The sequence below is a fragment of the Pleurodeles waltl genome, chromosome 4_2, assembly GCF_031143425.1.
Source record: "Pleurodeles waltl isolate 20211129_DDA chromosome 4_2, aPleWal1.hap1.20221129, whole genome shotgun sequence".
NCBI classification, from domain to species: domain Eukaryota; kingdom Metazoa; phylum Chordata; class Amphibia; order Caudata; family Salamandridae; genus Pleurodeles; species Pleurodeles waltl.
This window is the reverse complement of record NC_090443.1, coordinates 286,624,360-286,647,379: the sequence shown is the minus strand read 5'-3', so window position 1 is coordinate 286,647,379 and position 23,020 is coordinate 286,624,360. Positions and strand designations below refer to the sequence as shown.

The 23,020-nt window shown below is 46.3% G+C and overlaps 1 protein-coding gene across 8 annotated transcripts in view; it reads right to left on the bottom strand.

Moving 5' to 3' along the window:
- Window positions 1–23,016, bottom strand: part of SEPTIN3 (septin 3) — a 34,760-nt gene extending 11,744 nt beyond the window's left edge. For 2 of the 8 annotated variants that reach the window (XM_069231162.1, XM_069231163.1), the window contains exons 1-6: window positions 21,130–21,347; window positions 18,461–18,655; window positions 14,392–14,520; window positions 13,647–13,728; window positions 5,103–5,240; window positions 2,951–3,068 (exon numbers count right to left, since the gene is read on the bottom strand). In XM_069231162.1, coding sequence (XP_069087263.1) covers window positions 2,951–3,068; window positions 5,103–5,240; window positions 13,647–13,728; window positions 14,392–14,520; window positions 18,461–18,626 — 633 coding nt within the window. In that variant the 5' untranslated portion in view covers window positions 18,627–18,655; window positions 21,130–21,347. Of the gene's footprint in view, window positions 1–2,950; window positions 3,069–5,102; window positions 5,241–13,646; window positions 13,729–14,391; window positions 14,521–18,460; window positions 18,656–18,980; window positions 19,002–20,980; window positions 21,076–21,129; window positions 21,348–21,529; window positions 21,745–22,051 lie in introns of those variants that run through there. The other 6 variants (XM_069231157.1, XM_069231156.1, XM_069231161.1 and 3 more) reach the window with 6 other exon arrangements.
- Between the last annotated feature and the right edge of the window lie 4 nt (window positions 23,017–23,020).

Genomic DNA, 23,020 nt, shown 5'->3' with positions numbered 1-23,020 from the left:
GCAGTAACTTTGCTACTGTGGGACTGTCATTTCTCATTGTAGGGTAAGCCTCAATCCAATGACTGAAAATGCATACAATCACCAACACATATTTCAAACCCGCAAACACGGGCATCTCAATGAAATCCATTTGCATTCCGCTGAATGGTCCTCCAGCCATGCCAATATGTCTCATATTGACAACTGTTCCTTTGCCCACGTTCATCTGCTGGCAGATGATGCATCTGTGACAAACTGTTCGGCAACTTGTCTAAATTTTTAATTGAACCAACTCTGCTTCAATAACCTGACCATTGCATCTCTTCCTACATGGGCCTGACCACAATAGTATCTGGCCATCTGAGTCAATAGACTGCTAGGCAACACTGCTTCCCCTTATCCTGTGAACCAAACATCATCATCCCTTTGGGCGTGTTTTAATTTGACCCATTCCCTGCGCTCTTCTTTTGGGACATTATATTGAAGAGCTTTGAATTCTTCTAAATTGTCAATAATATGCATCACTTAATTTGCATAAATTTAATTATTTTCAGGAAACAGTTCCCATTCTCCTCTGTAGGATATGCCATTCAAGGCACAAAACGTTGCGACTTGATCTGCATATGTATTATACACATAAACCTATGATCTCTGATGTGCACTGCATTTCACCACAGCAATCCTTTGCAGGCATTTGAATCGCTTTTAATAACTCATGAATTCTCTCGCCATTTCTTATTGGTGAACCAGAAGAAGTTAAGAAACCTCCCTGTGACCACAATTGACTGAAATTGTGCACAACGCCGAATCTATATTGGCTGTCTGTGTAAATAGTGACTTTCAGTTGTGTTGAAATGTGGCATGCTCTAGTAAGAGCCACCAGTTCTGCCACTTGTGCTGAAGACACTCCTTGAAGCCATGAAGCTTCCAGTATGCCCGCAATAGTACATACTGCATATCCTGCTCTCAATGTTCCTACATTATCTCTCAGGCAGGAACCATCAACAAAAATAATTTGGTCATTTTCTTCCAGACAAGTAATAAAATCGGCTCTGGGTTTTGTGCACAATTCTGTAATTTCCAGACAGTCATGTTCAATGTCATCCAAGTTGTCAATGTCTATGTTTTCAATCGGAAGTAAAGTTGCTGGATTTAGCACTGCACGTCTCTTAATAGTCACATTCAGCTATCCCAGGATTACAGATTCACATCTGGTCAACCTAGAGTTGGTCAGATACTGTGTCTTGGACCTTGTAAGCAAAATTTCAATTGAATGTAGTACCATTATCATAAGGGGATAACCCATCACAATGTTCTCGCTCGGAGCGAGACACTACTGAGATCTCTCGATGGAGCCGTGCTTGTGACTGCACTGAATCCATGGGCTCCTTCTTGGGCTGGTTGTAGGTAAACCCACTACGTTGTGTAACCTCGGGTTATCCTCTGTAACTCATCTGTATGAAACAATCAAGCCTATCCTCAAAAGTGACTCAAGAATAAGCATTATGTTAGCTAAAGCGAGAACACTGGATAACTATGTATTCTTGACATGTTAGAACAATTTCCAGGCCCAGAGAAAGCTACTGGAATACATTAATTACACTGCACTAAAGTAATAGGCGTTAAAGGATTTTTATAATCTCTGGAAATGTTAAAACATTTTCTTCTGTCTTAATCTATTTCATGCTAGACCATCCAATTTGTTCTCCACACAGCTCAGATATAATACGTCTGTGCCCTATACTGCGGACTGCAGCAACAAAGGCAGACAATGAATTTTGTAATTTATTCCCTTGAATCTGCTCTGCATCAACAACTACCATATCAACATATTTCACCACCTGCTGGGATTATTCCAAGGTCATTTTCAGGACATTTGCTGGTAAAACATGTAAATGCTTCATAGCCCAAGCAAACTTGAACATGAATACTTCATTCCAAAGAGTGTTTTTCTACATCCCCTTAGATTTAATGTCATTTTGGAATAAATTGATATTTAGTTATGCTAATCATGCACAAAGTATGTATGTCGGAATGTTTTTATAAGATCAATTATTATTTACGTACGTACATTCATTTATCATTAAATGTCTTATACTAATGAAAATACAACTGCAGCCACCTAAAGGATTTCTATAACTGTGAAAATATGAATAGATGGGAGTTTCAAGTAAAGAAGGATGCTTCTGTTTGAGAGCTGGGTATCTTTGTTAATTTACTGTTTTATTTAGCATTGATCCTGTCCGTAGACTTCTTTGAAGTTCTTTATCACATGTTAAAACATAGGTTTACAATCAATTTATGGGTAGGCTCATTGCATACCCAGGGCTGCGTGTTCCGTTGAAAGCTTGCAGCTTCAGGGGACAGTCAGCTTAACTGTAGTCCAAGAGCTATTGGTACAAATGTGTTTTCAAACATTTCTTCAATCTTAGAATGTCTGCTTCAAGGCAAATTGGCACAGGGTGCTCCAGAAGGAAGAACTTTCTAAGCCTGAGGTTAAAACTCCAAGTTGTTTGTATCTCTCTGGGATAATGGGGTGCTGATTTTTGGAGGTGAATTTAGGTATCTAGTCTGGCGGTTTGGCTTCACATGGATGGAGACATGGGATTGTGCTCAACTGTGGAGGGCTTTATAAATGAAGCATTGTTCCCTAAATGGAACCCATTGTTTGGACAGAGGTCAGTGGAAGGACATCAGTATGGGTGTCTTATAACCTATGCGCTTCAGACCAAAGCTGGAGCAACAGGAGTGGTTTTGCCTTCCTTGATTTCAGATAGTCAGATATCAGACCTTCCTTAAGCACTCCTCTCTTTCCACTCAGTATTACCTAAAAGTAGAGGTACCATGATGAAAAGGCAATGTGACTGAGCATCCCTCTAAGTCAGAGGAGGCATCGCTACAGAGTCAATGAATGAGTGACATGGGGCCATCATCAATTCTCAACCCATCCCAGCAGCTGCATGTTCCTCACCCTCTGTTTGAATTCCGTTTTCTCCTCCAGGGTCATTGTGTCAGCCTTGGCAATAACCGGGATGATGTTCACTACTTTGCTCAGGTGTTTCATGAACTCCAAGTCGAGGGGTCGCAAGCTGCACATGGAGAAAGGAGAAGGTTAGCGTGGACCCTCAACTTTTTATCATCACATCCTCAGTATGGCAGCTCCTCACCTCTTCATTCTCTCTTGTCTAACGATCATCTCCCACTAACTCTTTCTAGCAGCATTCTTAAACTGAAAGGGTGCAGCCAATGGTTGAGAAATACCAGAGGAAGGGGTTACAGACATATTGTGCTCAGGAACTTATAACACTCTATAGAAGTTGATGAAATCAACCTATATTAATATTGCATCAGCCACATCACCTATCACTACATCACACAAATACAAGTCTAATTATTATTCTTAACTCTACAACTACTTGCCTAGATTTTCTTTGAGGTGTCTTGATTAGGGCAATGAAGTGGATGCAATATTTGAGTCATGGGGTATACTATGCCAAGCCTTATGTTAATAGTGGTGGTCGGCAGTAACTGGATTAAGAATTCCTTTATAGGTATGCATAATCATGGCAGTGGTGGAATGTATGTATAGTGTCCTGTAATAGAACAAGAGTGATATCAGAAGTAGCATATATATTTGTTTGTGTAATGGCCTTTAAGTGATAGATAATGGTGGGAACAATGGAATGTCTGTGCATAGTCCTGTAAATAAAATCCAGTAGTATCAGCAGTGGAATGTTTAAGAATGGTAACTTAGTAGAATATGCAACTACACAATTGTGTCTTAGCACTTTGTGTGTATGGTGTTGTGTAAATGATGTATACTGGTACCTGTGTGTATATAATTATTATACAATGGTGTCATGTGTGGGATGTATTTTAGTGAGTGATATACAATGGTAGCACTCTGTGTTTTTGTAAGTGATATCTAATAGTGGCAGCAGTGGGATCCATTGTTCAGAATTATATATTTAGTGGTGGTAGAAGTGGGAGGAGTGTATTGAGCCCTGAAAGTGACATATAATGGTGGCAGATTGGTAGTATGTGTGCAGTCTCCAAAAAGGGTATCTTAGAACAGTAGAAGTGTGATGTACTTATATTGCCCTAAAAGTGATATATAATGGGGGTAGAGTGGGGTGTGTGTGTGTGTACTTATATAATGTATTTTATATTAGTGATTATATATAATAAATCTTTATGGTATCCTTTGTAATGATGGTAGAAGTGTATTTTGTATATGCAACGCCTCATCCTGACCAACCCTGCCCCAGCCACATCACAGCCCATCTGAGAGACCTGCACTGACTCCCCGTCAACAGGAGAATCACGTTCAAACTCCTCACCCACGCTCACAAGGCACTGCACAACACCGGACCAGAATACCTCAACAGACGGCTCTCCTTCTACACCCCGATGACAGCTTTGCTCCGCTGACCTTGCCCTCGCCACTGTCCCACGCATCCACAGAACGACCGCCGGTGGCAGATCGTTCTTCCACCTCGCTGCCAAGTCATGGAACACTCTTCCTATCCACCTGCGACAGACACAGGACCTGCTAATCTTCAAGAGACACCTCAAGACTTGGTGGTTTGAGCAGTAGCAGCATCCCCCCCACCTCAGCACCTTGAGATCCTCATGGGTGAGTAGTGCACTTTACAAATGCTCTGATTGATTGATTGCATACTGTTGTTTAAATGAAATTTAGAGGCGTTTTGAAGTGATCTATGTTTCATATTGTTCCGTAAGTGATACATAGAGGTGGATAGTAGTAGAGTGTGTATGGTGCCTTGTAAATGGTAAATAGTTGAGGCTACAACAGAATATGACATATGTATATACAGATGTGTAGTCATAAACAATGGTGAATAGTGTCCTTAGAGTGACCCAGATTAGGGACAGGCTTGGGTTGAGTGTATATCAGTGAGCCATATACAGTGGGGGCAGCCGTGTGTTTGGTGTATAGGGTAAGATGCTTGATACAGAATCCTGATAGTGGTGCAATGCCTGCAAATACATTGTCCTGCAAGGGAGATGTTGTGGTTATTGAGGAGTGTTAGGGATTGTTCTGTAGAAGCAGCAGCTGTGGAGTGGGTTTATAGTGCTCTACATGAGAGCACGATACTTACGAATGTCCAGTGGGAGATATGAAGTAGAGACAGCAGTGTACTCGGGTGTCTGGAATTCGCTTCTTCCGCGCAATGTTCACCTCTTCTTTCAGAAATTTTTCATATTGCTCATTGATGAATTTTTCGATGGGTTCCCAGCTGAGGGGGGGGAAGACTATCTGATTAGTGAGTGAGCTCGAAGGCTAAATTGACAGATTAAAAGAGGTAACATTGCTACCTGGTCGGGGCAAATGAGTAAGAGAAAAGAAAAAAATGGCTTACCTTTGGTAACAATATTTCCAATGGACACATAAGGCATCATTACGAGTTTGGCGGGCGGCGGGGGCCGCCGTCCAAACTCGTTCCTCCATCAGGCCGCCTGTGCGGCCTGAACACCACCGGCCCTATTAAGAGTTCACCACAGGAAACAGGGTTTCCACCCGCCGGCACCACAGGGCCTTAACATTGAAGCCGGCTCCTAATAGAGCCAGCACCAATGTGGCGGTGAGAAGGATGCAGCAGCACCCGCCGCGCATTCCACTGCCCGTAATTCGGGCAGTGGAATGTGCAACGGGCTGTGCATGGGGGTCCCTGCACTGCCCATGCCAAGTGCATGGGCAGTGCAGGGGCCCACAGGGGCCCTCCGACACCCCCATCCCGCCAGCCTTTCCATGGCGGCTGGCGGAATGGGGACTTATAATCCCCAGGGTAGTGCTGCTTGCAGCACTGCCCTGGTGGACTACAACCACGGGGAACGCCAGGCTGGTGGCAGCCTGGCAGTGTTGGCAGTCAGAGCGGCGCGGCTCCGCCATGGTCATAACGTGCCAGTCGGACTGCCATGACTGCAGTGGTCCGACCGCCACCATGGGTCTGGCGGACTCATATTGAGGCCTATAGTCTACGTCCTGACCCCTCACCTCATGAATACTGCTTCCACGCTTCATACTGGTCTGGAAAATGATCCCTGAACAATGTCCCTCCAGCGTCGCGAGGTTGCCCCACATGGGTCCAGTCATGGCTCCATCTTTGGACACTATTGCCCTCATTTTGACTTTGCCGGTCTTTTTGTAAGACCGCCAAAGCTGCTTCAGCCAACAGACCGCCAGTGCTAGCAGTCAGCTGACCGCTATATTAGAAGTCATTGGAGGGCTTCCGCCCATTTATGGACGGAAGTCCGACTCCGAAGAGGTGGTTGCATCGCCAGCACCGCCACTCCAGCAATTCTCTACCCGCTGTATTATGAGCTTGGTGGAGTCTTGCTGCCGTGGCGATACTGGCAATCAAAGACTGCCAGGACCCATCCCCTCCAGGACGACCTCCTCGACGGAGAAGGTAAGTGATTGTCTGAAAGGAGACGTGGGGGAAGTGTTGGGTGCATGTGTGTGGTGTATGCATGTATGTGTGCGAATGGAGGTGTAAGAGTGTGTGTATGTGTGAATGCGGGTGTATGGGTGCGTGTTTGTGAGCGAGTAAGTGGTGGTTCCGTGTGCAAGTGTGTGGATGAGGGGGGTGCGGATGTTTGAGTGTGGGTGTGTAAATGGATGTGTGTGGTTGGGGGAGTGTTTGTGGGTACAAGTTTACGGTGCAGGAGGGAGGAGGGAGGTGAATGCATGCTTGTATGTGATTGGATGTGAATGTTTGTGTGTATGTATGTGCACCTGATGGGGCTGTGTGTCTGCATGTATGCGAGTGAATGGGGGTTTATGTCTACATGTTTGTGAGTGAATGGAAGTGTCTGTGTGAATGTATGCCGAAGGGTGTGTATGTGAATGCATGCGTGCGTGAAGGGGTGGGGGAGTGTTTGTGTGTGGACGGGTGGGGGGTGTCTGCATGTGTGTGGACTTGTGGGGGACATGTGCCGGATACAGGAATAGGGATTCCTGTCGCTGGTGTGTTTCTGCCAGGCTTTTTGTGTCAGGGTGACCGCCACGGAAAGCCTGGCGACCTGCAACCTTGTAATCCAGCCAGTAGGCTGAGGCCTGCCACCGGCTTGGGGGTGCTCACTGCCGGCCACGGCAGTGCGAGAGCACCGGTGGGCCAGGTGGCGTTGTGGAGGTTTGGCGTCTGCCAAACCCCATAATTTGTGATGTGGCGGCCTTTACCGCTGGGTCTGCGTCGGTAAGACCGCAACAGCAAGGATGGCGGCCTGATGACTGCCAGCCTCATAATGAGGGCCTATATCACCAGAGTGTATTAGGCACTAATTAATCTGCTAGCATCGGTTTCTAACATTCATTGTACACCCCATTAAGGCATGCGGAGAGGAACTGAGAGACATGACAGTAACAAATCCACCATAGGTCTACATACCTTTGGATTGTATCAATCATGCAACAAAGTCGTTGATGAGGAGTGACGGTAGTGAGGAATCTTCAGTAAGATTATGTATCCACTAATAATATTGTGCCCTAAAATAGGTAATTTTTTGGTCTGAATGTTACATCTTCCCACAGATTAGCAACTTTATGAGTAAAAAATGCAGTAATTCCTAGTGGGTAGGATTGAGTAGTGTCTGGTAACCTAGTAAATCGTGCAACACAGGTAAGGCAAAGTACCTATCACTGCATGTGTAAACATGAGGCAGATGGCGGAAAGTGGGAGGCCTCTAGAGAGGACCATGGAACCAGACATGGCCCTGGTGAAATGTGCACAAATGGCCTCCAGAGGATCTTTTTGGCCACGGCAGAGCATATATAGGGTAACCCAATGCAAAATAGTGCTATTAGTCACCACTTTGCCATTTTTAGGTCCAGTGCACTCAAAAAGCTGGTCATTAAATCTGGCCTGTCATGTGCAGTTAATGTAATGCAACACTGCATGTCTGGGATCCATCCTCTGCAGATGTTCCTCCTCTTTGGTTGGATGAGGAGGAGAGAATAAAGGAGAAAGAATAATAATCTGTGCCATATGCAACACGAAAACCATTTCAGATATAAAAGATGGGCAGGCGCGAAGAACCAACTTATCTGGAAAGAAATCTATGAAGGATGGATGAACTGATCGGGCTTGAAGTTCTGTGAGCCCACAAGAAGAGGTAATCACCACCAACAAAACTGTTTTCAGTGTAAGCAGACGAACCAGGCCCTGTGCATGGGCTCAAACAGAGATGCCATAAAAAAAATCAAGGCATAGATCAAATCCCACTGAGGAACAATAAATGGAGTGAGAGGGAACAATAAAACAAGCCTTTCAAAAAACAGTAGTGATGATCTAAACAGGAAAGCTTGATCCAGCAGACACGTGAAAGCAGACAGGGTCACCAGATAACCTTTAACTGTTGCTACTGTCATGTTGTACTCAATGAGGAATGCATATCCTAAGACATCAGAAAGGTGGGACTTAAAGTTTAGATGCCTTCCAACACACCCAATTAAACCAACGTATTCCAGTAGCCTCTATAGATGGATTTAGTAGTAGGATTCATGGCCACCAAGATGACATCTGCAGCCTCATCAGGAAATCAAAAAGACTCTAACTGACACAGCCCAATCTGCACACAGGTAGCCACAGTGTCTGGGAGTTGGAGTAGAGGACCTGACCATCATGCTGTAAAACAGTTCTGCTCTGCACAGAGACAAAGGGATACAAAAATGTGAGTACCAACAGATCTGCATATCAGATCCTCCTTGCCTAGTCTGGGGATATATTAGAATCAGGTTTGCTTGATCTTCCAACACTTTCTGCAAGGCATTTGACAGAAGTAGATCAGCGAAAATGCATATTGCAGGCCCTGAAACAAGTTAAACCCAAAGGTATCCCAGAGGAAACAATTCAGAGGTAAGTGAATGGCACATAACTAAGGCCTATTTTCCTTTTCTTGCCCACCGCAAACAGATCCAAGGATGGAAATCCCAGGCTGCAGAAGATCATTTCATCACTTCAGTGTGTAGCTCCCACTCTTAGTCCTGTAGTAAAAGGTGACTGAGAGCATCTATTCTGACACTGAGGGAGCTTGCTAAGGGTGCTGCTTAAAGGAAGATTCCTTGTCACTGCACCCATTTCCTTAGGTGAATTGCTTACCAACACAACGTCCACAACCCCAGACTCCCCATCCTGTAGATATAATGAAAGCTGCTGAGTACAACAAAATCTGATTGTTGCTCCCTGAAATGGAAGGAAGACAAGCAAGGTGGGCCAGCCTCTGCTCAAGCATATTTAAATGCATCCGCTGCACTAACATGGACCAACTGCCTGACTCCATCATATTGCCCAGCTAAGCAGCCCAGCCCAGCGAGAAGGTTTCCATTACCACTGGAGACTGTTGAGGAGTGAGCGGGTAGTTCCTTGGAAGGCTGGAGCATCCATCTACCAGTGCAGATCCTGATACAGCAAATGCAAAATCTACACTTGATGTTGCACCCACTGCCTCCTCTGAAACCACTGCAAGCATTTCATCCACCATCTATGGCGAGGTAATCTTTGTGTGAAATTGAGGTGAGATTTCTGAATGTTGATGTTAAATTCCAGATAATCAAGGAGAGTCTTTGTCCTCTGAAGATGTTCCTGGACCAGTGTCAGAGGATCCACCTCCACCAGCCAGTCACCCAAATATGGAAATACATGGACTCCAGACTTTTGCAGTGAAGCAGTCACGACCACCAGCAGCTTTGTGAAAACGCAAGCGGCTGTCATCAGTTGGAATCGGAGGACCGCCCGCTGAGTGCTGGGACCCCACCATGAACCACAAGTACAGCCTGTGGGTGAGGAGAATTGGAAGATTAAATTAGGTATCCTGAAAGTCCAGAGTTCAAGGCCAGATGGACATGATCCAGCAACAGCATTTTGAACTTGTTCTGCTGAATGACTAGCTACAGAGAGTAGAGATCCAGGATAGGCCTTAGACTTTCCTGAGGACTAAGAAGTAAAGGGACTAGATTCCTATGCCCCACTCTTCCAGAGGCTCCTCCTATAAGCCCACTTTTTTCCAGCAAGGTGATGACTTCTGCCTCCAAGATCGAGATGTGAGCTGATAAACGCTCTTTAGCAGGTGAGTGGCTTAATGGAGAAACTAGGAAGGGAATGGTGTAGTCCTAGTAAATCTGCTTGAGCACCCTGCAGCCCATTATGATCACCTTCCACTGGGTGATAAAGAGGGAAACCTTCCTCGCCTAGAAAGGGGATAACATGAGGGAAGAGTCTGAGGGCTTTGAAGGTGGCAAAGACTGCAGAGAACAATGGGGATTGGATCTGCTAATGATAAGGAAGCATCCTAGGTTCACTCTTTCCTTGAAAGCGAATGTACATTTGCTCTGGCATCTGAATGGCCTGAGATGGCTCGATTGTCAGGGCTGCCAGTACTGTTGGTGGAATTACCACATAGAGGAGACCAGGCATAGGGTGTGAGCAGTAGGTCTACTATTCTTAAAACATTCCAAAGAGTCAGCGTCCTCCACAAAAAACTGCTCACCATCAACATGCATGTCCATGAGTATGCCTGAACATCTCCCAGAAATCCAGTGGAATGCATCCAAGCATGTTGATGCAGCTTCCCAGCTATACCCATAGGTCGAGCAGCAGTCCCCGTGGAGTCAAAGCCAATCTTCAGTATCTATTGTGATGCAATTATGCCATCACTCACCAGGTAAGATGGCTCCTTCATGTGTTCTTGCAGGCTGATGAACACAAGTTTTACCCATTCCCATAATGCAAGGACATATCACCCTAAGAGGCAAGTAGCATTAGCCATGCAGAGAGCCAAACAACCAAAGGAAAACCTTGCAGTCCAAGGCATTCAACTTCTTGGATTCCCTATCTAGGGGCACTGTGGAGAAGGTGTTGGGCTCTGCTCAGTAGATGAGGTCTCCAGACTCTCCAGCGACAGGAGGAAAGCCAAAATGTGTATATCACCCAGAGCAGGCCTACAGAATGAAGATCTTCTTGCAAACTGCTGGATGAAAACGTATTTCTCCCACACAATAATATAGTGTATATTTCAGCCTCATTGAACGGAAGCAAGGGCACAATAGAACCTGAGAATAACTGAGAGATTTCTATCCAAATGTTTGACTTCTCTTCCATAGAAAGTAAAGTCAGTTCCAAGGCCTCCAATGTCTTTTGGACATTTGTTGTGAAAGAGAAGATCTCCAAAACCAGATCAGAGGGGAGAGAAATGTCCCTTTCTAATGAAGAATCTAAGACACTAGCATTTTGCAAGTTTAAGTAAATGCTGGCACCAGTGTTGTAAGGTGGTACGAGATTATCATCTTTTAAATCATGAACCTCTGTCCAGCCATAGCCTCTAACCTTTGTACTTAAGGTATCTAAACCTAACCCAAAAATCTCTAAATATGCAAACTTTTGGGCACTGGGGAGAGGCTCACATAATGGTTCTTAATTAAAATTCCCACTGACCGCCTCGCTGATGTTTTTCCCCTATGGATTCTTTGGCCAGCACCATAGTCAGTTCAGTAGGTAGCGTTGTTACATAATTTAAGGTCAGGGCCAAACAAGGGCCCAAATAAAAATGGGGGACAGCACCCTCACTGTTTCGACTTCACTTTAGGTGCTGCAACTGGAACCCATAGAGACAGGGCATCGACAGCCATCAGGGTCCGAACTGCCAAAATGGCCATGCCTCCAGGGACTGCGCACCCTTGGGAGGTAGCTAGAGAGTTGTATACCCATCCTAAAAAGATACACCATCGCTAGATGGAAGGCCTCAATATACGAAGGGTCAGCTGAAGGACCGGGAAGTCTGCTCTCGACTTCTTTGGACCCGGAGATTCACCCAACATCAAGCTAGAGTCTGGAGTTGGGGAACGACATTGAGACTCTAGAGAGTCCAGACTACAGGACCATTTCCACGATGAAGAAAATAATTTCTCCTTCCTATGACACTTCTTGTGCTGGAGAACCATTACTGTGGAAAAGGTATCTAGAACGGTCTGAAGCCTAGAAGACGTATTCATAAGGTGAGGAATCTGGAGGAAGATATAAGAAATAAAGTAGTACATAGGATGCTGTGTTCTGTCCTCTGTTGGTGAAAAGTGAAACTATATCGACATAGGATAATGTGGCATCTCATGCAGTGGGAGAGATGGCATCCTGTGTCCTCTGGGTGTGTGCTGTGGAACTGCAAAATAGTTCTGCATCTTCTGCAGTGGGAAAGATAGAATGTTCTACCTCTAGGGGTGAGTTGGGTGCTGTAGAAGGTTCTGGCTCTGTGCCAGCTTATAGTGAGAAATTAAACTGTGTCTACGGAGGATCTCACAGTTCCTTCAGTAAAAGAGAGGTCACATCGCTCTCTTATGGTGAGGTTTCCACAGCCATGAGAACAAGGCTATTTCATCCTCTTTTGGGGTTAGATGTTGAACGGCAGCTATTACAACCACTGTACCATGTGAAAGATATTAAACTCTGCCTTCTGGTGGTAAGATTTGGCCTTGCAGCTTTATAGGTCTTGAAGCATTTTGCCTTGGTTGTGAAAGGTCAGACTACAGTTAAGTGGCCCTCACATCACACATTGCAGAAGAGGCAGATGCCATGCACTGCCTTTATGATGGTAAGAAGTAGAACTCAGGTTTTATGGGTCTGATCTTAAGCCATACGTTTTGCTCTGTCCACTGCTACTGAGAAATGCAAATGCAGCAAAGTAGGATGCTTTATACCACCTATCTCATGGACGTCTTCAGAACCAGCATCCCTCTTGACTTTGTGACAGTGACTACTAGAGATTCTAGATGCCCCAACCCTCACCAAATGTCCGAAACAGAAACGTAAGAATCATTGGTCTCTAAGAGCCATTGCTTTGAACCTTATACTGTCAAAGTAGAAATCCTACTACCGTATCTCAATATATACCTGGTGGGCATGGGTCTTCTATATTCGAGGAGCATTCAAATCATTTCAACCCCCCCATCCCCTAAGGTATTTTATGGCTCTTTTCATATATGGAATACCACAGGCAAATTCCTACAAAAACTCAATCCCCCATAAATCTTCATGGTTACATCCTACACAACCCTTTTGAAGAGGAACTCCATTTCCTAAAATCAACAACAAAGTGTATCCAAATAGCAACCTTTCATGGTCCTCACTCAAACCTCTGGGTCTTTTCTGTCTGTTATTCTCTTTCTTCTCTCTCTATACTCTATAGGTTCTCAGTTTACAGTGCTGAAGCCTCTACTGCCCTCAGCTGGACTACATCAACAAGATACTAATTCAATCTCCAACTATGCTACATCCTGTATTGACTAATCTTATATCTCAGTGATGCATGCCAGATGTTGAAAAACACAACTATGTCATGCAATCCCCCACAGAGTGACATAATTATTTAATGTTGTCCTCCACCCCTCACAACATTATGGTAACCTACTTGTTACATATATGTATGCTCTCCTTGAACTATATACAAACTTGCATTGTACTTCTCAGATTTGTAATATTTTTATTACATCCTTTTTTGCTCTGTATTCCGTATTATCTTTTAAAATGTTTTGAAATAAAAAAAACACTCATGAAGACAGATTAATTTCCAAGAATGGTCCAAGAATGCAAGATAATGCACCCAGTTTAATTCATAAAGTAGATGAGAAAAAGGAAGGCAATTCAAAGTCAACACACCAGTTTTCATTGTTGATCTGATCCCCGAAGCCAGGAGTGTCGATGACAGTAAGTTTCATCTTCACACCACCTTCCTCGATAACTGTGAGACAGAATCAGGAGACAGATACAGAGTGCTAAATTTAATCGCTTTAGTGCCCCAGTAGCTTCTGAATAGTAGCAATCACTCGTCGTAACAGAAAATTTGTTGTGATCTGATCGCAGCATGGGATTAGTGTATGGGGTAACAGATCTCTTCTATATTTTAAATCCATTCCTAGAAACAACTTTTTCTGGATTGTGAGATGCATATTAAGGGTTTTGTTAGTATAAGAGCTGTGCTCCATTAAAGAGATGCAGAATGGCGGCAGAAATGGGATGGGTAGACATTTCTGTGAGACATATAATGGAGCCAGAGGTATGAATTGCTTACAGTGTAAGATATAGCAGGGACAGGAGCAAATGTGAGCCCATATATAAATAATTAGTGGATGTTCTCTAAGTAATTTGCCATATTTACACTCCTTGGAATGTATGGGTGTCAGAAGAATATCAAATGTTTTGGTAATCCCCCCTCCAAATAAACAAAGATATCCCCTTATCTTCAATATTTCTAGAAGACTGTGTGGCTGCCCAGTACTTTCATTCTCTTATTGGCCTATGGGAGGACCCTGCTTAAGTCTTATTTGAACTTCAGCGTGCGCCTTGACCCCATGTATCCCTACTTGAGTAGGTGAAGGACTAGTGTGGCCCTTCTCTCACTTACCATGGCTAATGGCTTTGATTTCTACTGTCTTGGGGATCTTCTCCTCTCGGCTCCAGCCAGATGACTTGCGGCTCACCTGTGACTTGAAGAGGGTGTTCACTAGGGTCGACTTACCTAGTCCACTTTGACCTGAAGGGTGGGGAGTTGGGCAAAAGAGATGGTAAAAGAGTCAGTTAAATACTATTAATGAGGAAAATGAACATAATTAATTTCTCTTGTACACTGCCCAAAATATCTGCTCCACCTTATCACTCCCGCTACTGCTGTGTTTGTCACTTCCTCAGTTGCTGTCTCAGGACTAGAAATGAGACACGTTATTAGACAGCTCTAAAAGTTGTAGCTAAGAAAAACTCTGTGTGAATGGACACCTGTGACTAACCAAAATTAATAGATGCTGAAAAAAATACTTCTTTGTGGTAACTGATGGCCTGATTTAGAGTTTGGCAGAAGGGGTTATTCCATCCGAAATGTGACGGATATCTTGTCCGCCATATTATAATCGCATAATAGCCTATGGAGATCATAATATGGCTGACAGGATATCCATCACGTTTGTGATGGAGTAACCCATCTTCCAAACTCTAAATCAGGCCCTGAGTTTGTAAGATTAGGCTTTGTGCTTGTGTTTTTGGTAGCAAACATATATAGAGATGTTCTGATGTGACTCATGTAGTTCAAAAAGCTGGGTGATGCTATGGGGGCAGCTGGCCACAGTATTTGTGCTGAAAGAGGAAGCTGTGATGACCATATAAACAGAACACAGAGAATCAACGCATACAAGCAATGTAATGTTAGTGAACAGAGTCGGGATGGTAACTATGGACCAACAATGATCCTACCTTGTGCTTCCTAGACAATAAAATAAGTAGTCAACAAAATGTTTTGCATGAAAACACTTAAATAAGTATGAACCACTGGTAAGTGCTCTAGGTACATTCCAGTCCATCTTTGTTTAGCTTATCTGTGCTAATATACATAGGGACCAACGATATACAATTACCAAATTTGTCTTGTCAGTGCCCCAGAACGAATGGTCCAAATTATTAGGCAACCCCCTGCTGACCAGGGAAAAAGGTGTAGCTTGAGGTCCTACGACATATCGTGCGTGAAACCCACATCTAGGTATGACTGCACTATTTAGGGTACTTCACTTAGACAACACAAGAGAGATGAATGGAAGTGTTCCTCTCAATCCGGCCCGCTGGTAATTAGTCTGGGGGCATCTCAGCATTGTATAGACACTCCACACATGGACAATTGTGTGCAAATCTGCAAAGCAACACCCTAGAAGGAAAAGACCAGCCATACTGCTAAACCACATCCACTCGGAATGGGACTATTAGCAATCAAACACATGATCCAGCCATGATAGGTCTCATCAGTAAGCCACACTCAAGTACCATGATAAAGCGAGCACAGTACCAAAATCTAGGGACACCTATTCTCCAAGGCGTAGCCTACTTTATTATCTCTTGCTGAAGTGGATGCATGGTGTGGAAGACTGGGACTTGCCTTGTGCTGAGAGCTTTAAAGGTGTTTTCTAATTAGGGATTTACCATAGGGTAACTGGATTGGAGTTCTCCTATGTATTGTGTGTGTTGGTGTCTTACATGTGCTATTTTACAACACAGTTGTATGCTGTGTCTTTGCCCCACATCCCAAAGTCACTGCTGACCAGTCAGACTAAGGGCCAGATTTATCAATACGTCACCCACTGCAAGACAGCTTGCTGTGCTGCTGAAAAGGAGAGGACAGGAATGGGCATATTTATCATTATATGGTGCGTTCCTGCTTCCTGCCTGCTCTTGTGAACAATCTCCTGCCTTGCGCAAATGCAGGCAGCCCTGCCCCATGAAGAAAGGGTGCCTGCAGGCAGGATCGTTTTTGTGCAGGAAGGGACACCTTCCTGCATAAAAACAAACCTTAGGGGATGCAGCGCACTTAGAAAAAGGCAACAACAACGAGAAATAAAGATATTTCTCTTTGTTGCGCCTCCCCGGAAAGGCGTAGTAGTTTGACGCATTCCCAGGTTTACCAGTCTTGGTAAATCTGTGAATGCGTTAAACTCCATGGGTGGATGCATGAGAACACCCATTCTCCACACATTGAATGTCTCCCCAGGGCAACTTAACTCAATGCAGTGACTTGCACTGCCTTGCGTTACTCCAGATTTACCATGCAACACAGAGACAAGCAAGGTGGCCTTGCTATTCTTGGTATATTTGACTTAAGTGTTGTGTTACCCTTACTTCACCATGTGCTGAAGCACGGCTAATGCAAAACACTGATGAATCTGGTCATAAGTGTGGCAGTGGCTGTCTAAGTGAACAGAATGTAACACTAGTGCACCAGCAGTTCTCATCCTCTCTTCACCCCCTTGGTGTAGTATTTCACAAAGTTTTAGGGACCTATTGTGAGCTACCTACTTTCTTCCCCCTTACAGTCAATCCACAATCATCCCAGGCACAAATGTGTAAACACCGCCCCACCTCTTGCTGGAGGGCAAGATTAGAATGGAGCAAGTGGGAATGATTGTGTCATGGCAGCACCTTGTTCTCTGAAAGCAACATTGAGCCTGCAGCCTATTGAGGAAATAACCGAATGACAGAATTGTCAATCCAGCCCTACTTAAAGTTGTTTTTCCAGGTGTCTCGGATTGTTTTGTACACCTGGCATCCTCACACACAGTTATTATTATTAGCATGAGGTGAGATTGCCTGATATCCTGTTCAAAGTATACAAAAAAAGTGTTAATCTCAGCCATTAGTAATTACATGGCTGCATTCTAATCCATCTTTGTTTTGCACATCGTGCTACCTCAGTTTGGACCCAGCTATATGCAAATTAGTCTTGACTCCTCTCAATTCGGAGCAGTCCAGCCCAAACTGTCAAGCCAGGTCCTCCCTGAACAGAAACACAAGCAAACCAGGACAGGTTTTACCCTAGTTATGGGCTCATCGGCTTGGTAAAGCTTGGTTCGGTGGCACAGTGTGCACGGGACCCACGTCTGGGCATACCTATCCCACTTAGAGCATAAAATCAAAGTTTACAAAAAAGGGACATTCTTGGACCCTTTAACAGCAGAGATTCTCTAATTTTGTGATCATTACGAGTACGTGTAAGTAATGGTGTGTCGTGTTCTCAAGGCAATGCACCACATTTTGTGATGTTAACACTGATGTATCTGTGTAGTGCCTAGCCATCTTTTACCTAGTGTCTTTCGTACCATTGCCCTGCTCTTTGATGCATCCTGCGTGCATCTATCACCCAATTTCCTCCCTCTCGTTCCATCCCCCTCATGCCCTTTCTTTCCGGATCCGTTCTCTCCCATTCTGCTCTTCTTCCAATGTTCCTTACATCTAGTTCCTCTCATGAGGCCCAGTGAATCTAGTCCATCCCTTCTTGTCCCCCTCCTGTCCTGTCACTTCCATCCCGGTACTCCCCTCCACTCTGTCCCCTCTTGTACCTTCTGCCGTCTGCTCCCCTCCTGTATCTCATTACCTTTACCTCCCCTTCTTGTCATCCCCCCATCCCCCAGCTACCCATCCCACCACATGTGCCTTTCTGCCCAAACACTTCTGCCCTTTACTCTTAACCTGGCCTGTCCATCTGGCCAAAGCCCTCCCACCCTATTACTCCCCTTCCTACACTGTCCCTTTTATCCCATCCCATAGTTACCATCCATGCTTGTTCTTCCCATCCGGCTACACACCTCGATTTCTGTTCATCCTGTGCTCTCTTTCCTGTCTATTAGTCCTTCCGTATCCCTCCTATCCTGATCTGTACTTTCCATCTTGCCCTGCTGTTCCCATCCTGTTGCATACTCCTGTTTCATCAATCTCATCTTGCCTCACTCTGTCCCGGCCCTTGCACTATCTTTCCAACCAACTGGGCCCTATCCACCTTTCTTCGCCCCTCCCACCTTTCTCCATCCTCCGTTCTGCCTTTCCCTCCCAGCCTACTCAGTTCTTCCCATCCTTCTGCCATTGTGTCCGGTCATCCCCTTACAGGCCCAGTCCTTCCATTTAGCCCATCCTTTACATCCTGCCCTCCACGCCTTCATTCGTACCTACGACCATGATATTAAAGTCGAAGCCAGTCCTCATGGTCTTCTTCCTCATCTGTTCGATGATGGTATCGATGCCAATGTAGCCAAGGAGATTTGGGTTGAGGCCTGCCGTGGGCTTCATGGCAACGGCCGGCTTCGGACGGGTCTCTGGCACCTGCTCCGACATGACCGGCTCTTCCCTGGGCTCTGCGAACCCTGCAAGGGGAAGGAGAGTAACTGTTGCCACTGTTCTATCATTTCAGTCCTCTGAGCCTATATGTGCACAAGGCATTCCCTAAATATGTGTGTACTTACTCCTAGTCTTAACAACTAGAATGTCACATACAGCAGTCTGAGTCCAGTAATAGCCGATATTTGGTGCAAGAAAATCAGTCACCCATAGAATGGCAGACTCTGTACCTTATACCAATCCAACTCAAACGACAATGTAATCGAACAGGCTATATATCCAAGTAAGAAACCCCAAGCACGCCCATCACCAAACATTCTCTGTGTCCCCGAACCAATATACTGAACTCACCCAGTCCTAGTAGGTACATTTTATCTATCCACTGAGTCATGAGACAACAAGCCAATCCTCCAATCCCACTTCTTTGCGAAGTAAAAGTTTTAATAACATTATGCCTTTCAGAGTTCCACAGCACCGAATAGAAGTAGTCTCTACAACAGATGGCTGCTGAGCCTCCCGCAACAAAGACCTAGTGGGTCCATTGGGAAATCCCATTTACGAATGAGATTGTGAAAAAAAAGCCTTAGGAGGACTATCTATTACTAGCCTGCCCCTGGGAGAAGCGTAACTTGCAAACTCTCTTCATAGAGAAAACATTGAGGGATTCCAGTGGAGGTCATTGACATTGTGGAGCCTCGTTAAAGCCTCGTTAAAGAACAACGAATTGTGGTAGATTTTGTTCATTTCAAGTGTATTCCGTTAGTTACTTAAACCCGCAGAAATCTGGACAATTGGAATCACGGTTTGGAAATCCAGTTGGAAGATGGAACAATGGGAAATCCTTAAAAGAGTGAAAAGTACGAAATTGATTTTAAAATATAGAAACTCATAAGTTTTGTTAAGGAGAAGATATCGAAAAATAATTTTGAAAAAATTGAAATTAGAAGCACAGTGAAGGAGCAGACATCGTGAAATTTCCCTTAAAGGAGGACATGTTGAAAATGAATGTGCTAAAAGAGGCAACTGACGTTGATATTTAAGACAAAAAAATCTATACACCTCAAATGAAAACGGCATCTCGGAAAGCATACATAAAAAGAGCACACCTAGAGGCTCGAAATAAGATTAAAAAGCTAGACGTTTAAAACGCCCTCTATAGATTGGGAAATCATAACCGTCTTTAGAGACTGAAGCATTGAACAATTCCTTTGAGGAAGCGAAAATCATGACCGAATCAAAAGGATGTGAAATTATGAAATCCCGTTTGGCAAGGTTTGATTTTGGATTTTTTTATGAATGCAGCATCTGGGGACATTGAGGGTGGCTTTATTGGTGCTTCAGGTGTCAGGGCCCGGGTTGCATTTTGTCTCACTCCCTGCCCGTGCACGTGTGCTTGCTGGGCCGTGGGTGTGAGTGTCAAGCGGGAGCAGGCAGGCCGTCCATTACCCTGCTACACTGCAGGCGGATGTCTCGCGCTGAGAGACAGCCGTATCCTGGCAGACAGATGTCTGCATCGCCTGAGCCCCGAGTGTTGCGAAGTAGAGTGACAGGCTTCTGCATCCGTGCCCGGAGGCCTCAGGTGCGCGCTTCCAGGTTTGGCGGGCTGGCAGCGTCTCTCTCTGCCTCCCTAAGCCTCGGTGCCAGGTGTCTCGTTCACAGCCTCCGTATCTGTTCTACGCCTGTCCAGTAAGATCTCTGTCTTACCCCAGGGCCATGAGCCTGAGGGACAGGCCAACTCGTTCTGTGCCGTGCTGCATGCGGGTGCCTCGAGCCGGAGGCTGGCAGCCAACTTCAGTGTCTCGTTCTGATCCGAGCCAGCCCGACAGGCAGCTCTGTCTCTGCCGGATCCTAGGCATGTCTGCGATCTGGGCCTCGAGCAGGCAGCCTGTCTTTACCTCACCTCGGGAGATCTTGGCTGCCTCGCAGACGGTCCCTGTACCCAGCGAGCGCTGGACATCTTGTCCTGCTGTGAGCCGGGTACAGGCAGGCTCCTGCTGGTATCTCGCCCCTCTTAGCTTTGTTTGCATCTCGGTGTCTGTCTTGCACTATGATCTGAGGTAGGCTGACATGAGCTCTACGGACCCGGCTACATATCATGTGAGCTTGGCTGGCAGGCAGCAGCTGTCTGTGCCAGTCTTACACTCTCGCCTGCGCCTGACTAACAGGCTGTCTGCCTCTTCCAGGCGCCAGGAACCCGGTCCCGGTCGGCGCCTCACGGGCGGCAGATTCTGCTGCTGCATCTTAGCACATCTCACCTCAGGTGATATCAGCCTGTCTGACGTGGAGCCTCTGTGTCTCTCTTACCCTGTGATCCAAGCCTGTCTGACATGGATCCTCCGTGTCTCTCTTACCCTGTGATCTGAGTCTGGCTGGCAGGCAGAGCATCTCTCGGCTCCGGGGTGATTTGAGGCAGGCTGGCAGACAGCCTCTGCAGCTCCCAGTCTAGGTGGGTGCCTGTGACCTGGGCCACCCTAGCAGGCAGTCTCTTTCCTACTCTCACCTCAGGGGATCTTGGCTGGCTCGTAGTCGGTCTCTACATCCACCGCCTGCTGGGGATCTGAATATAATGGCCTGGCGGATGGGCAGCCTCTCCCTTCTGGCTGGTACATTCCTCCCCTCGCTCCTTCATAGGTGCACTAGAGTCATCACTGCGCCCCGAAACCATCCGCTGAACAAAGAGGGAGCCTCCGCCCACGCCTCGATGGGTGTGCCCGACTCTTTCTCCTACCTCCGGGCGGTGCATCCATGAAAAAAGAGACTCCTAACCTTTGCAAACCCCCCCTTCCCCCGAATATATGTAAATACATAACGAATGCGCCCCCTCCAGTGAAGGCCAAGGGCCCTTCTGTGATCGCATCCTCTCCGCACTGACCAGACCCTCACACCAGCAGCAGCCTCACCTTTGTACATGTATCCTCCTCCCTCCGTCTGCTGATTAATGGATCTATAGATTAGACTTTCGATCGAACTATATGTCTATACATCCATCTATTCATCCGTTTGTTCTACGTCCCTCGCAGGTGCTTGGCTTATTGTGCAGGCTCAGTTGTCCCCCCTTTTCTCCTCTCCTCCCTCCTCTTTTCCCTCCTCTCTTTCCTCCTCATTCTCCCCTCCCTCCTCCTCCTTGGTTGCTAGGAGACTCAAAGATGGAGATGCTGGGACAGTAAGGACCGCGGGTCACGTGATTCCAGTGATACCCAGGCCCACTCCCCCCTCCCAGCTTCTGTCATCCATCAGACCCAAAGGGAGGAGGGGAGCGGGGAAAGGGAGAGATTGGGTCTTGGATGCTGAGCCCTGCTGTGTAATGGGACAGAAGGCGGGGTTACACTGGGCGGCTGGGCTTACTGATGCTTTGTGCTGCTGTGTAATGTGAGAGTTTTTGCGTAGTCAAGCCCACTGTCCGACACTCCGTTCCCTCTTACCCAGGGACGTCTTCACATTGCTGTCTTGATCCACATCCGGTGGGCGGCGGCGAGGGTCAGCAGCAGCTCTTCGCCACAGCTCTCCTAGGCCAGCTTTCCTCGGCAGCGTCTCTTCTGCTGCTGGGGGGATCCTGGCGAGAGCCAGGCACGCGCTTGCCTCGCTGTCTGGTGGTGGCTGGGTACTGGCCCAGTCTGCTGTGGCCATACTGGGGTGGCATTCTACCCCACGCTGCACACTGGCCCCACATTGTCCTGAGTGGTGCTTTAATGTAGAAGACCATGTCGGCAGAGGAAGGCGTTGTAGGGCGTCCTTGAAGTGATGGCGAGGCCCGGCACTGTATGGGAGTCGGTGGTGCGTCGGTACCACAGTTTCCACCACTTCCCGTTGGCCTTTTTTGTTTGACAATGCTGGAGATCTTGGCACTTGCTTCCGTTCTGTGGGTAGGACAGCACACCCCATACCTGGCCCCCCTTGTTCGCTTTCCACACTGGAGACAATCGGGTTTTCCTTCAGAGGTGACCAGGTGGGGCAGGAATTAACCTTGAGCTTCACGCTGATGGAGCTCACCTTCCTCCCATCTGTGCCCATTCGTGTGCCAGGGGCTTCACCGGCTGGCAGAGTCCTCGACAGTCTGATAACCTTTGGAGTTGTAGATGATGCCTCTGGTAAGCGGGTCTCAGCAGCATCACCGTTGGCTTCCAGCCTTTCGGACCCACGAGTTGAACCTCGGATCCTGCCCACGGGAATGCCGGTGCTGGTGTCTAGTTGGGTCGGGACGAAGGAATCCACATGAATTTTACTTTTAACTAGTGGGGTCAGCAGGGACCTCCCTCCGCGCCCCCAAAGGGTCAAGGCCCCGGGCAAACGAGTGGGCTGGGAATATGTCCTGGGAAGGGTGGCTGCTTTCCTCACTCCTCTTGGAATTTCATTTCCTTCCATTTCAAGGATCTGTGAAAACACTCAAACAA